This window comes from Cryptomeria japonica, chromosome 6 (assembly GCF_030272615.1).
Source record: "Cryptomeria japonica chromosome 6, Sugi_1.0, whole genome shotgun sequence".
Classification (NCBI taxonomy): domain Eukaryota; kingdom Viridiplantae; phylum Streptophyta; class Pinopsida; order Cupressales; family Cupressaceae; genus Cryptomeria; species Cryptomeria japonica.
The window spans coordinates 46,006,017-46,020,246 of NC_081410.1; the positions used below are offsets into that span (position 1 = coordinate 46,006,017).

General features: G+C 37.6%; 1 protein-coding gene across 1 annotated transcript in view; it reads right to left on the bottom strand.

Annotated features, from left to right (window-relative positions):
* LOC131072156 (protein ABIL1) overlaps positions 1 to 13,207 on the bottom strand; it is a 92,766-nt gene extending 79,559 nt beyond the window's left edge. The window contains exons 1-8 of the mRNA XM_058008233.2: positions 12,931 to 13,207; positions 12,760 to 12,842; positions 11,538 to 11,688; positions 11,060 to 11,159; positions 10,838 to 10,921; positions 6,970 to 7,015; positions 6,732 to 6,805; positions 6,468 to 6,577 (exon numbers count right to left, since the gene is read on the bottom strand). Of these exons, the coding sequence (XP_057864216.2) occupies positions 6,468 to 6,577; positions 6,732 to 6,805; positions 6,970 to 7,015; positions 10,838 to 10,921; positions 11,060 to 11,159; positions 11,538 to 11,688; positions 12,760 to 12,842; positions 12,931 to 13,014 (732 nt within the window). The 5' untranslated portion in view covers positions 13,015 to 13,207. The remainder of the gene's footprint in view (positions 1 to 6,467; positions 6,578 to 6,731; positions 6,806 to 6,969; positions 7,016 to 10,837; positions 10,922 to 11,059; positions 11,160 to 11,537; positions 11,689 to 12,759; positions 12,843 to 12,930) is intronic.
* Between the last annotated feature and the right edge of the window lie 1,023 nt (positions 13,208 to 14,230).

The following is a 14,230-nucleotide window of genomic DNA, read 5'->3' on the forward strand; positions in this document are numbered from 1 at the left end:
TGGCATGTTGTTGAGCAAAGATTGGACCCAAGTTCTCAATGGATGGTTGCACTCAAGCTTCGCCCACATGTGGCTGCCTTGGAGAGGGGTATCAAACCAAATCAGAATAGTGAATGAGACTTTGTTTTTGGAGTCCGATCTGGGAACCTACAAGCCTGATTTAGGCCCTATAAACGAAGTCTTGTTGGTTCAATGTTCAGAGCCAGTTGCCAATTTAGAGAAATTCGCAAAGAGCACTGAAATGTGTGAAGAAGAGGATGATGATTTGTCATCCAAAGAAGAAAATGGGCTATTTGATAGCTTCAAAAATTGTCTGCTAGTGTGCAGATTGGGCACAGCAAATGAGACGCAGCGTTCCAATTGAAGACCTATTGCTACCTAATTGGTGCAGAGTTCATAATGCTGCACATTCTGAAATAATATACTTGTTGTGCAAGACAGCATTGGATCAAGTATAGAAGAGACAGCCAAGTACATTTAGGTCTCTTTTGTTGTAACTAGTATCCACTAGTTCACCAACATGTTAGGAAAAAGAAGTGCTCTAGCATAAAAGAAGTAAAGATCAGAAACCTAAGGTTCAAGCCCACATAGTAGAAAATTTGAATCAGACAGAGACCCTAAGATTCAACGGCTCTAAGTCAAAGTGAGGAGCTGGGGCTGGATTCGAGTTGATAAGCCCCAATGGTGAAACATATTTGGCTGCCCACAGGCTGCAGTTTCACTGCACCAACAATGTGGCAGAATATGAATCTCTCATCCATGGACTGCTATTAGCAATCCAGAAAGGGGCATGAGTGCTTCACTGCTTTGGAGACTCAAAGGTAGTGGTTAGACAGGTCAAGAAACAATACACTTGCCATGACAAGAGGTTGAATTGCTACCGCAACCGTGTATGGGACTCGATTGAGAGCTTTGATGCTTTCAATATCAAAACTATTTACAGATCACAAAATCAAGTAGCTGATTCCTTACCCTAGGCTGCAAGTTCATTGGAGCCATTGGTGATGCAAAGTTTAAAAAGGTTTATTGTTGAGCTAACACCAATCCCGTCTATTTCAGACGACATCACCAATGTTCAGGTATTTGAGGATGATAAGCACATCTTGGATTTTATCACTAGTTCAAATGTGTTTGCTGCACAGATTATTGATGAAGAAGACCCTGAAGAGGCTGAGATTGACATCGAAGGTATCCTCAATCTCAAAACAAACACTATACCAGAGGGATGGTACAGTTAGAGAGGATATTCGATTGGGATCAGCTAAAGTCCCACAAGGACGGTGAATCCGAAGGCGACATCTGCGATAAGGTCAACCTAAGCACTAGGGATAATGAAAGGAACGTCCTAATTGGAAAGGTGTGTACAACACAAAAAAAGATGGAATTCTTAGAAATATGAGAGAATTTCCAGACGTCATAGCATGGGGGTACAAGGATCTGAAAAACTACGATACCTCCATCATCACGCACACCATAACTCTCAAGCCCGGGACCAAGCCATTCAGACAAAGGCAACGACCAATCAATGCTCTGCTTGAGCCATTGATTTATCAAGAAGTAAAGAAGTTACTGGCTGCCTGCATCATATTCCCTATTAGACATTCCACAAGGGTCGCCAACCTTGTCCCAATGTGGAAGAAGAATGGTGAGATTCAACTTTGTGTGGACTTTTGCATCCTAAACAAGGCTTCAAAAAAGGATAACTATCCTTTGCCTTCACTAGATGAGGTGTTGCAGATAGTCAACGGATCCCAAATGATGTATTTCCTCCATGGGTACTTTGGATACAACCAAGTGATAGTCAAATATGAGGATAGGTTAAAAACAACATTCACTACTAAGTGGAGTGTATTTGCATATAAAAGAATGCCATTTGGGTTGATCAACCCAGGCGCCACATTTTAGCATGCTATGGATATTGCTTTTATGGATCTGGTACGCAAATGCATAATCATTTATATGAATGATTTAACTATATTTTCCAAGAAGAGGGAAGACCATGTGGATGATTTGAGGAAAGTTTTTCAATGCTATAGACAGTTCATGGCTTCTTTAAACCCCAAGAAATGTATGTTCGGGATGACCGAAGGGAGGTTGCTTGGACACGTTATCTCGGACAAGGGGATTTCCATAGACCCCAACAGAATTAAAACCATCCTACAGATCAATCTTCCAGCAAGCAAGAAGGAGCTGAAATCCTATTTTGAAAACATAAATTTTGTTAGGAAATTCATCACAAGATTTGCAAAAACAGTCCGACACTCCGGCCATTGAATGACATGCTTAAGAAGGATGCCAAGATAGAATGGACCCCAATAGCCAAGAAGGCTTTTAAATAAATCAAGCAAGCCATCGTTCAAACTCCAGTTTGGTGAGTCCTGACTACTTAAAGCATTTTTATGTGTATTCGTTTGCCTCCAAGCACACCTACGTTACCATCCTAACTCAAAGGAAAGATGAAGAAGGGGAGCATCCGATCGCATTCATGAGTACCCCCCTAATGGATGTCGAGTTAGGTATCCAAATGTGGAAAAGCAAGCATATGCATTGATCAAGGCCATTAGAAAATTACAACACTACATTCTGCGAAGTAAAGTGCATGTTATAGTACCAGACGCAGCTGTAAAAACGCTGCTAATGTAAAATGAGTAGGGCGAACGAAGAGGCAAGTGGGTGGCCATCATCTAGGAATATGACATAAAGATTCAGCCCATAAAGCTAGTAAGAGGCTAGGCCTTGCCACAAACGCTTGCATCAGAATGTTCAAGGATAGCGCATCAACAATATTTGCTTGAACAAGTTTCATCGGATGAGTGGTATGATGATATCACCTTTTATTTTCTGAACCAAAAATGTTCGCCACACCTAAATCCAGTGCAAAAGAGGGCCCTTAGGATGAAGACCAGCCGCTATATGCTGCAAGGAGCAATCTTATACAGAAGGAATCATGAGGGAATTTACCTGAAATGTGTAAACAGAGATGAGGCTAAGCAGATTGTAGAGCAGTTCCATAACAAGTTTGGGATAGGACATGGAGCAGGCTTGGCCATAGAATAGCAAATCCTCAGAGTAGGCTATTATTGACCTACTTTATTAAAGGACACCTACGAGCACGTGAGGACATGTCACATTTGCCAAGTAGCTGCCACCAAGGAGCGGACACCAGCAATGCCACTATAGTCGATCGTGGAGGTGAAGTCGTTCGCACAATGGGCGCTTGACTTTATTGGTATGATCAATCCACCTTCCTCAGCACAACAAGTACATTCTAACCGCTTCTAATTACTGTACTAGGTGGTCTGAAGCTCAAACTTTGAAACAATGCATTGTTGACGGCAGATGCTATTATTAAATTTTTAGAAGTAAAAATTATTACACGTTTTGGCTGTCCTCATGCTTTAGTATGTGATAATGGCCCTACACTTGCATCTCTAAAATTTTCTAATTGGGCATTTGATTATGGGATCACGTTAAAATTTTCATCCAATTACTATCCCTAAGGGAACAGTCTAACTGAGTCTACAAACAAAAACTTGCTGCTGTTGAGACATGGACCAGCTACGACTCGAACCTAGGACCTTCCATACGCTACTGGAGTGCTCTACCACTGAGCTACTGGCCCCTCTTAGACCAGTCCATCATCAGTCTGGGTGTGGCTTATTTCCAACACCAACACCCCCCCTTAAGCCACACCTCTCGTGTGCTTGGGGCTCCTAGCCTAGACCTAGCTCTGATACCATGTTGAGACATGGACCAGCTAGGACTCGAACCTAGGACCTTCCATACGCTGCTGGAGTGCTCTACCTCTAAGCTACTGGCCCCTCTTGGACCAATCCATCGTCGGTCCGGGTGTGACTTATTTCCAACACCGACAGCTGCAAGCAATAAAGAAACTACTTGACAAAAATCCAAAGGAATGGCACACTCAACTGAGGTTTGCCCTTTGGGCAAACCGAACTAGACTCCAATCGCCCATTGGCACGTCGCCATATCACCTAGTGTATGGCTTGGACCCTATTTTCCCTATGCAACTAAGAATCCCTACCTTGTAGTTCATGCAAGAATACCTCAAAGTTTGTAACAGCATTGAAGTGAGACTGTCCCAACTGCTGTACTTAGAAGAGAAAAGGGACAATGCGATAGAGAACTTTGCCAAACATGAGGAAGTAGTCAACTGCTGGTTTGACAAAAGAGCAAAGATAAAGATCTTTTGCATTTCTGATCTTGTCCTTTTCTGGGATAAAGCACATGAGTGGAAAAGGAGAGCACGATAAATTTGATAATCTTTGGCTTGGTCCTTTCTAGATTTTAGAAATTTTGGGAGATAATGCCTTCCGATTAAAGACCTTAAGACCTTAACAAGCAACAATGTTTTGTTGCCTGTCAATGGTCAGTTTCTTAAGCATTACTTCCAACCTTAGGTTTCGTGTGAAACCTTCCAATGTAAATAGAGAAGGTTTCTTGTTTTTTGCTCTAGTTTAGTTCGTTTTCTTGTTTTAGTTTAGGTTCCTTTTGAGGGGTTGTTTCTATCATTTTGAAAAGGGTTTGTATTTACCGTAGGAAATTGGTGTACAAAGTGAAAGGTCTGCTTTCTCTCATTACTTCGACTTTAGCTCTAGTAAAATGCTTGATCAAAGGACGCCCCATAAGAGATTCAGTTAGTCTAGGAAGCCTTTTCTATTCAAAATACTATTGCTTGTCAAAACTTGTCTTCAACATTGCAATTATTGCACTTTACATTTAACGATTTGCTTAAATCAGTTGTTCATCAAAAGGAAACTGTGAAAGTCAAAATCTAAAGCTCTTCTTCAACAACCACTATAATGCTCAATCCCATGTAGGCTTCATTGCCCACAAGCCAAAAGAGTGAAAATGAAAGGAAAAAAAAGAGAAAAATCGAAAGAAAAGAAATTGAAAAACAAAGAAATATCAAAAATGCTTGTCTTTGGGAGTGCAAACACCTCTACTAGTATTCAACAGAAAATTTACCGGAAATAAAGCAATCTTTGTGAGCTTACAGGCGATAAACTCACCAGGGCTATAGGCGCTCATTGGCAACAAGGCTCTATCTAGGTTGCTTTTGAAGTTTGAGTCCCCAAGGTAGCTTGACATAGTGAAACATTGATGCTTCAACTTATTCTAGGCTGAAATGAATCCCATTGCACACACTAGATAATCCAATTGCGTATGGTTTAATTTGACTTGCAATGACAAACAAATTCCAATGGGTTCAAGTCTCCCTTCAGTGGGTGTTGAAGGCTCAGTCAATGCTAAGGGGGAGATTGTTAAATTGGTGGTCAACACCTCCTTGGGGACTCGTGACATGGCTTAACAGCCTCCCGTGGGTCGGGTTAAATCTAGTGTTTGTATCAGCCATTGATAGTTCGAGCTTTTGGCACAAAGGCAAACAATTTCGTTACTATGAATTTAAATGCTTGAAGGCATCCAAATTTCAAATTTTCAGTTTTTACAAAATGGACAAAATGCTGAAAAATGTAGCTCAAAGAATTGTGGCAAAATTGTTTACTTCGGAAGCATCTCAGCAACCAATGTCCCAAAGTTATCTCACTATGGGTGAGGAATAATTAACTGAAACTATCGGAATCACTTTGTGCAATTCACATTGGAGAGAAGAAAGTATCAGTTTCAAGGCTTGAAGGTATCCAAATTTGAACTTTTCAATTAACCCAAAATGGAAAATATGCTAAAGAATGTTGCTCAAGTTATTGTGGCAGAATTGTTTGCTTCAAAAGCATATTGCCAGCCAAAGCATACTGACTTAGATACTTCTATTGCCCACTTTGGTGATTTTGATGTAGATGATGACTTTGAGCCAATTAGTGAGCATGACAGTGCCATTGCCAATGCCAGTGCCAGTGCTAGTGCTAGTGCTAGTGCCAGTGCTAGTGCTAGTGCTAGTCCTAGTGCCAGTGCCAGTCCTAGTGCCAGTCCTAGTGCCAGTGCTAATGCCAACTCCATTGCCAATGCCAGCGGCACTATTTCTTCTAATTTACCACTACATACGTCGTACTCATCTAATATGGATGGTGGTGATGATATTTTTGACAACCCATATGATATTTGACCAATGATGTCTGATTGTTGACACTTGACATTATTATTTTTTAACTTAAAATATATATCATGACATTTGAGTTTGACTCATATTTGACTATTAATAGGGTGGTGTATTTTGAACTTGGTTACTGCTGCAAATATTTATATATTTCTGATTTTTATATGTTTTTGTATCAATGAACCTAACCCCCAAAAAAATTTGACCAAACCAGTGAACCAAACCCTCGAACCCAAACTTGAACCAATACCAAGACTGGTAGCTTAGTGAAAATACATAACAAAAGGATGCAAAAAGTCATTCACTTTCCTTAGTATAACTAAGGAATTACTCATAAGTCATAAGATCAAGAAAAATATATAACAAGCATATGCAAGGGTTTTGATCTAACCTTCAATCCAGCACCAAAAACATTTGAAGAACTTAAAGACCTTGGAGTCCCAGCTGCTGACTGGCTGCGAGAAGAAGAAGTAGAAGTTGACCGAACTGAAACACTGACTTCTGAAACCACCCACCAAAGATTGTCAGTGAGCTCCTGCTCTCATATGAACATTATTTTCAAAAGGGAACAACATAACATAATCTTCAATCTTTCACTACCAAAACAAGAATTCACAGCATTTACTTGAAATAAAAGTTCTCTTCTAGCAGATACCTGGCAGAACAGAGGTTTTGTGTGCTGAAGTGGAAGAAAAAGATGATGATGACGATATTGTATGGACTCCATTCCTACCACCAAGAAGATCTAATATTAAGCTTACGAAAATCATACTTTCAAGAAAAACAACCTTTTCCTGACAGTTCACTGCAAAGGGCAAAAACAATGAACTAACTTGGGAAGAACTAAACTAATGAAATCTCCTTAGCTATAAAAATGGCACAAGAAATTTTACCTTAATGAAGGATTTGAGATCAGATTTGAAGCAATTTGTGTGTGACCTATCAAATTTTTCAGAAGAGTTGATGTCAGTTATACATAAAAAAGTTAAAAAAACATGTATATCAATACAGCATATCTAGAGGAGATACTCGACTGTAATAAAGTAAATTAATTCAAAGTTAAACTGTCCAGTTGAAATAAATTAGTTTAAGGTGAATGCTTTGTTTTGAACTCTGGGATCTTGAGTAGTTTACTTATAACCTAGACGGGGTCTCAGTTCTTGTTAAGGTGAATATAGATCATGCAATTTGTATACAAAATAATGTATTTGCAAATGCTAGCCACTGTAAACTAAATAATAAAGACCTGGCTTAAATAATATTGTTACTTTGCCTTCATACACTTACATTTGTTTAAATTGCTCTTTGAATTTTGGATTGGCATTTTCACTAATTCATAGGGAAGTATTTTATTTCTTAAGAAGTTGAACAAAATCTTTCTTGTGTGACATCTAAATATGAGCTCATCTAGACATAGCCTATGACATTAGCCTAACAAAAAAGGTCATTTTGCATTTGAATGATCACCCCTATAGTCTGACAGCAAAGGTCATTTGAATTTGAATGATCACCCTGGACATATGGATAGCCAGGAATAGCAGTGATTACATGCACACCAGGTACATTGACAGCTAAACAGTTTGGAAACAACTTTATTGGAACAGAATGATTGGATACAGTTAAACTTCTAGTTGAATGCCCAAGATATCACAGATTTAGAGATTGTTTCTTTGAAAAGAAGCACGAAATCTTAACCATTCATATGAAATATAGTTGTCATGCTATTTACAATCCTCAAAGCATTTATTGTCAAATATTTACTTTACACAATTGGTTTCAAATTTATCATGATGGGCTAACAATTTATATTGGAAACAAAAAAATTTGATGGACCACTCTTCATTACCAGACTAAAAGCACATAAAAACAAGATTCGGCAGAATCTTAGAAAATGGTGATTGATGGAAGCCATTGCAAATATATTGGACACAGTTAAAAGAAATAATCTTTAACGCTTGGAGTTGGCTTTCAGATAATTGCAATTCTATTACATTTTGCATAGATCTACAGCATAGCCTAACATGTTCAATGGACTATTCTAATATCTCTACCATATTGTTTACGAAGGTTCAAAGATGTTCAGTTTAGTAGCACTTCAGTAGATATCTTGAATTTTGAATGAAATTAATGGATGGGATTAGTACAGAACCAAAGGTGGAACATAAAATAGTATCGTTGAGGAAATTAAATGATATTCACTAGGAAAAGGAAACATGCAACATGTCTAATTGAAATGATTTTTCTGTTGCAATAATCACCTACTTCTAATGACAAAGTGTTGACAGGTCAAGAAACAGAGCCATGGCTAAATTGGGAATGAATCACATTCACTTGTATGACAATTTAGGTAATGAGAAAGCTTGTACTGGAGCTTCCAATTTGACAGGGAATGCATCCCTGTAATGGGAGCACCAATGTGTGAAATCCAGAAGATCAGAAAAAGATCACCTGGAAGAAGTTCTACAAGTTTGTCAAGGAGAAGCATCTGCCTGAGCATTATTACTATAAGGAAACACGTGACTTCCATATTCTGAGGCAAACAGACAAGATGGTAAAGGAATATGAGAGAATGTGTATATCCCGGTCCCCTGAAGTAGGTCCCAGCATACAAGAAGAACAAAAGGCTGACTGAAGTGATTCAAGACTTAACTGACCCATATACAATCAAACTGGTGATAGAGCCAAAGCCTCTAGCAGAAACCACCCACAAAACCAAATTTTGTGAGCAACAGGTTCTAAATCAACAAGAAAGGCAGCAGTAGAGAAAGGAACAATGTCAGAGAAGATTTAATCCTGCCACACCAAAGTAAGTTCAAGCGATGCCACGAGCTGAAGAGAGGGGCAGAAATCATATTGCCTACTAAGGTGAAAAGAGCTGAAAATTACAAGACATCTTGGAACACAATGACAAATAAAAAAAAAATTGTTTCCAAGAAGCATCTACAATCAGAGAAGTAACTGGTGTGATCAGTGATCAGAGAGCAACCAATGACTGAGTGAAGCAGCCAATACACCCCAGTGAAAGGCCAGCAATGGAGCATCAAGCAACTATGACTAACTTTTCAGCTAATTATCTTATTCACCCTGTTTCACTGTTATTTGACCCTAGAGCTAGTCACAACAATATTATATTATTATCCTGCTTTGATTAATAGATACAGAGTGTAACAGCAAAGAGGCTACAGGTACACAAAAGATAGTAAGGGAAGCTTCAACAGAATATCCAAGAGAGTGGAATAACGACTACAGTGGACTCCATGTTCCACCATCATGAGCATCCAATGCAATTGTAGGCTTGGAATAGTTATTGAAGCCTTGAGCTAAGATCAATTATGATGAAAAATATCTTTGATTGCTCGGATGACAAAAGCAAATTGGATGAGAGTACAAGGATTTAGGACACGTATACCTCTTAGGCAAGTATTATGTAGAAAAGCTACAACATGTATATGGCACATATTATGTGCACTTTAATGTCAGAAAGAACCATATATGAAAGCTTATTCGTCTCAAACGAATTTATTAGTGCAATTTTAGAAATTTTACCTTGAATAGCACCAAAGAAGATTTAAATGTTCCAAATGACTTAGTTCCCAAATGAGAACTTGTCTCTAAGGGAACATACCAAATGACCACTTCTGAATTAATGGAACCAAAGCTCCAATTGTAAAAGCTATTGGAGGAAACCTATATATTCTCAAGTGTTTAATCTTATGGTGCACTGGTGTTATTAACTTATTTGTGAAGAAGAAAGATGGCAGCTGGAGGTCATTGATCATACCATTTCCAAGGATCAATGATCTCTTTAGTCAATTGTAAAGGCCAAAAGCTATTCTCAAAGATTGACTAATTGCCTAGAGGCTGAGTATTATCAAATTCATATCAAAGAAGAAAATGTTTACAGGATAGCATTCTGAATGATTCAAGGACACTATGAGTTTGTGGTGCCCCAGCTTTTGTGCAAACTGATTCCATAGACCTTGACAGTGTTCTTGAATGTTCTATGGCTCAGGTAGAACTGAGTAAAGAGTGCCTAGCAAGACTCATGGCCATACTAGAGTGGAAAGTTGCAACATTGTGAAATCAAGCAAATCGTGCAGACCAATGACAATCAATAACATTATATATCTGATGAGGATAACCAGGAAAAGGAAAGCAAAAATCAGGAGCAATATTCATTTTTGTTTAAACACCATAGAAAACACACTACTTGTTCGTGGATGCATGCCAAGTTTTGGATAGCCTAAGTGGCATATAATATGATTATATAACATAATGCTTCATTGTAATTAATGTGACAATTGGAGATGAATAACAAAGGCCAGTATCAAACTGAAAGAGGAACGTGGCCTGAAAAATCAAATAGTTAATGAATAAGATAATGACAAACACTTATTTAAATAACATAGAAATTGTATCCTTCTTTCCAGTTTGCATGGATGATCAATATTGTTGCAACATTTGTTATGTTGCTTTATTAAGGCAGCACTGTCATTCTGGGGGTTAAAGATTTCAGATTTCTGCAGTGCATATATACTCTTCTTTTCTTTTCTTCTGGATAAACTATATGTATGTTTTTGTTTACATAACATTTTTCACTACAGACTCTTGGGTATCTCTAGTATTTGGACTTTAATCCAAGGTTTAGAGTTGGGGACTCTATATCTTTCATGTTTCAGTCAAAAATTTATTTTCTAAAAGATGTTGGGCTTGAAATTTGACCAACTAAATATTAGGTTGGTTGCAGGATCAAGAAGGCACCTTGATGCGATGATGGCAGTTGCACTCGCTCCCTATCCTGGCCAATGCATGATTCCTTTCTTGAACCAAACTTAGTCTCTGTGGCTATTTGAGACTCATGAAACCAAATCATTAAGATAAGATCAGTCCGGTCTTGATTGAATCAAACCTAATATGTAAAATCAAAACTTGAAGGAGGCTATATAGTGCATTTATTAATTGCAAATTGATATTCCAGCGTACCTGGTATAACATAATGTTTGTGATATCTTGGGAAAGTTTGTACCAAGTACTGCTGTCTGAGAGCATTGCCCTCAATATACTCTTTACTTGCAAGAACTCTCTACAAGATCCCAACCCACAAGTTATGGTGGGGAAGCTGAAGACCATCTTAAATACATGACGATGAGACCATATAAAACAAATTTACAAGATTATAGAAACATAATTCTGTAGTTGTAGTTCCATCTATCAGTCCTTAGTCCTCTTGAAATGTCGATCATTCTGAACTAAAAAAATCACTCAGTCTAGGTGCAAAATAGAACCAATGGCTGCATCCACATGTATATTATCTCTTTCCTAATATGCTTACAAGAGATGCCAAATTTAGGATACATTTTAAGGTAGCCACATCACCATAACATGCAGAGTCCTTCATTTGCCCTTTACTAAACACAAATATGCAGAAACTTGGAAAACTTCATCACATGGGACAAAGCACCTGATTAAGGCAATTGATTCGAACTTCTGTGGCAGCAATCTTGACAAACTCGTCGCTGAGAAGTCCATTTAGCTGAGAAGCAACATTTCCAAGATGATCTACAGCATTTACCAGAGCCTTTACTGCATAATCCTTTGAATTCTCCAAAACCCTGAGCAGGCATCAAGCTGGTACTGTTGAGATTTTAATTCATGAATATTATAGGTATAAGCTCATTCTTGTCATCCTCAATCAAAGAAAGTCAAAGATGAAAAAACATGACATGCTCTACTGTCCTGGCCATGACCAACAGGGATCATAATACTCAACTAGGCATAATGAGATGAACAATTTACACAATTAACTGTCTTGTCCGTCAAGGAGCTAAGTACTTACATTAAGAGGTCTAGAATTTAGGGCCTAGGTGTATGAGTTAGACAACAAATTAGTCTTGAAAGCAGTTTATTCTAAACATCATAGCCCAAAATTTTACCGCATAATTTCATAGTTGCATATAGATCATATAATCTCCCGTAGATTATAAATAAAAATCTATTTCTTTAGAGTGAGGTCCAAGTAACCACATTCCCATACATTTCTTTGGCCACAATCAAATTGACTGCAGTTTTTGAGCTACAGAGAAAGAAGAAAGCCGCATAACTCTTCTATTTGCAATTCAACCTACATCAACAAGGTTTGTGTATTGCAAGTTAAACTAAAGGAATCAAGGATAAATATGGTAAATTGAGTAAAATTTCCATACTAACTGGGTTGGGTTAACATTACAAAGAGAATAGAGTGAAAAAGAACGAAAGAATGTAATAAAATTATGAGTCTAGCATGCCATTTTACAATGACCGAGATTCAAGGCCTTGCTTGACATGCTGAATAATGCATACAACGGGTGGAGATTTCTGTGCCGAAAGGCATCATAAGCTTGATGGTGGCTTCAAAGCGAAAAGGTTTTGTAAGCATGAAGGGTATCGCCTAAAACATTTGAAGCAAAATTTTAATAAATATTGAGCTGACGGTATGAAGCAAGGAAATAAAGGGTACAACGTTTCATCAAAAGTTATCCGGAATTTAGCAGAAACCAAAGGGTCGGCCACCCACAATCAAAATTGAACAGTAAACCGAAATGGGTAGAACATATCACGTGAAGTAAGACCAAAGAACCCCAGAGCAGACTAAAGAGTTTTTAATTTCCTTTTACAGAAAACAAAAGGGTCGTACGAATTCTTACTTTCTTTTCTGTTGATCGAATAAATAGGATTTCTCACAATAATCAGCTGCATAGTACAATTGCGGCCTTAGATCCTTCAGCTCCTGCATATTAAATTACACAACATAAACATAACAGAGAGGACAGATGAAAAACCAAGTTGGAAAAACAGAACAGATAAGGCCATGAAACCTGCAGAGCACTGCGGAAATCTCTGCTTTGTTTCATGGACAGTTCATCGAAGGTCATGCCCTGTTCATCCTGCTTCTCCTCCATCGGACCGCCTGCTACTTACACTCAGAAACTATTGCCCACCCATGTTTTCAATAGTTTTTGTACAGATTACTAAGGAATATGAAAGTGGTAATAGGCCAAAAAAACAGCTGCATTACAAGGACTGCACAGCAGCTTCATCACAGTTATAACGTATGGTCTAATCTGCATGTTTAGGTGGTGCAAGGCCAGATGGATGGCTGGCTGGGTAATGAAATAAGATTTGTTTATAGTAAAAATTCCATTTGGAACTGGTGACTCATCATAAGAATGTTGCCATGGAATTTGGAACGTGGGTAAGTGCCAAAAACAAAACCAGCATGGCCCCCACTAAGCCCATTTTTTCGATTTTTGGGGATAGCATTCTCTCGGGAATGCAAATAATCTGAAAATATGAGGGAGCCCACATCTCCCGTGCGGGTTTATTCTTTGCACGGACTGTCTTATGAACTAATTGATTTCGTATTGAAGATTTTTAAGATTCTGCAAGTAGTACCATCTTCATCATGGGCATTTGAATTTGGTCTTTATTTTTTATAAAGGTGCCCAAATAAGAGTCTTGTGAAAAATCAAAATCGAGACTGTGGAGAAGATACAGATTTTGTTGTAATTAGTTGAAGACTGATGGAGATTATAAAAGCATCTTCATACTTCCATGATTATAGAGAACAGTTTGGCAATGGATGGCCTTGTGATAAATTATTTAAAAGAATGTGCAACAGACTATTATTTTATTGTAATTAGTTGAAGACTGATGGCGATTATAAAAGCATCTTCATACTTCCATGATTATAGAGAAGAGTTTGGCAATGGATGGCCTTGTGATAAATTATTTAAAAGAATGTGCAACAGACTATTATTTTATTTTATTTTGTGATGTTTTATAAATCAAAATGTGATTAAGTTTATTGTTTTTAAAATTAAAAAAATAAGATATTAGTTGAAAATTAATTTTTTTAATATAAATTATAATTAATGACATCAGATTTTCACAATTCATAATATTAATTTCTTGTATTTCTTCATAATGATTATTTATAGCTCTCAGTTTAATAAAATAATATTAAAAAGTGTAGATTATTTTTCTTTGTTTTAAAGATAGATGAGTTGACATGAGTTGACATGACATAGTGTGGATTATTTTTCTTTGTTACGTTAGGACTGTTTTCAATCTAATTGGCTCAAATCAAATTTTTAAGTACATTAAAATAATATTTAG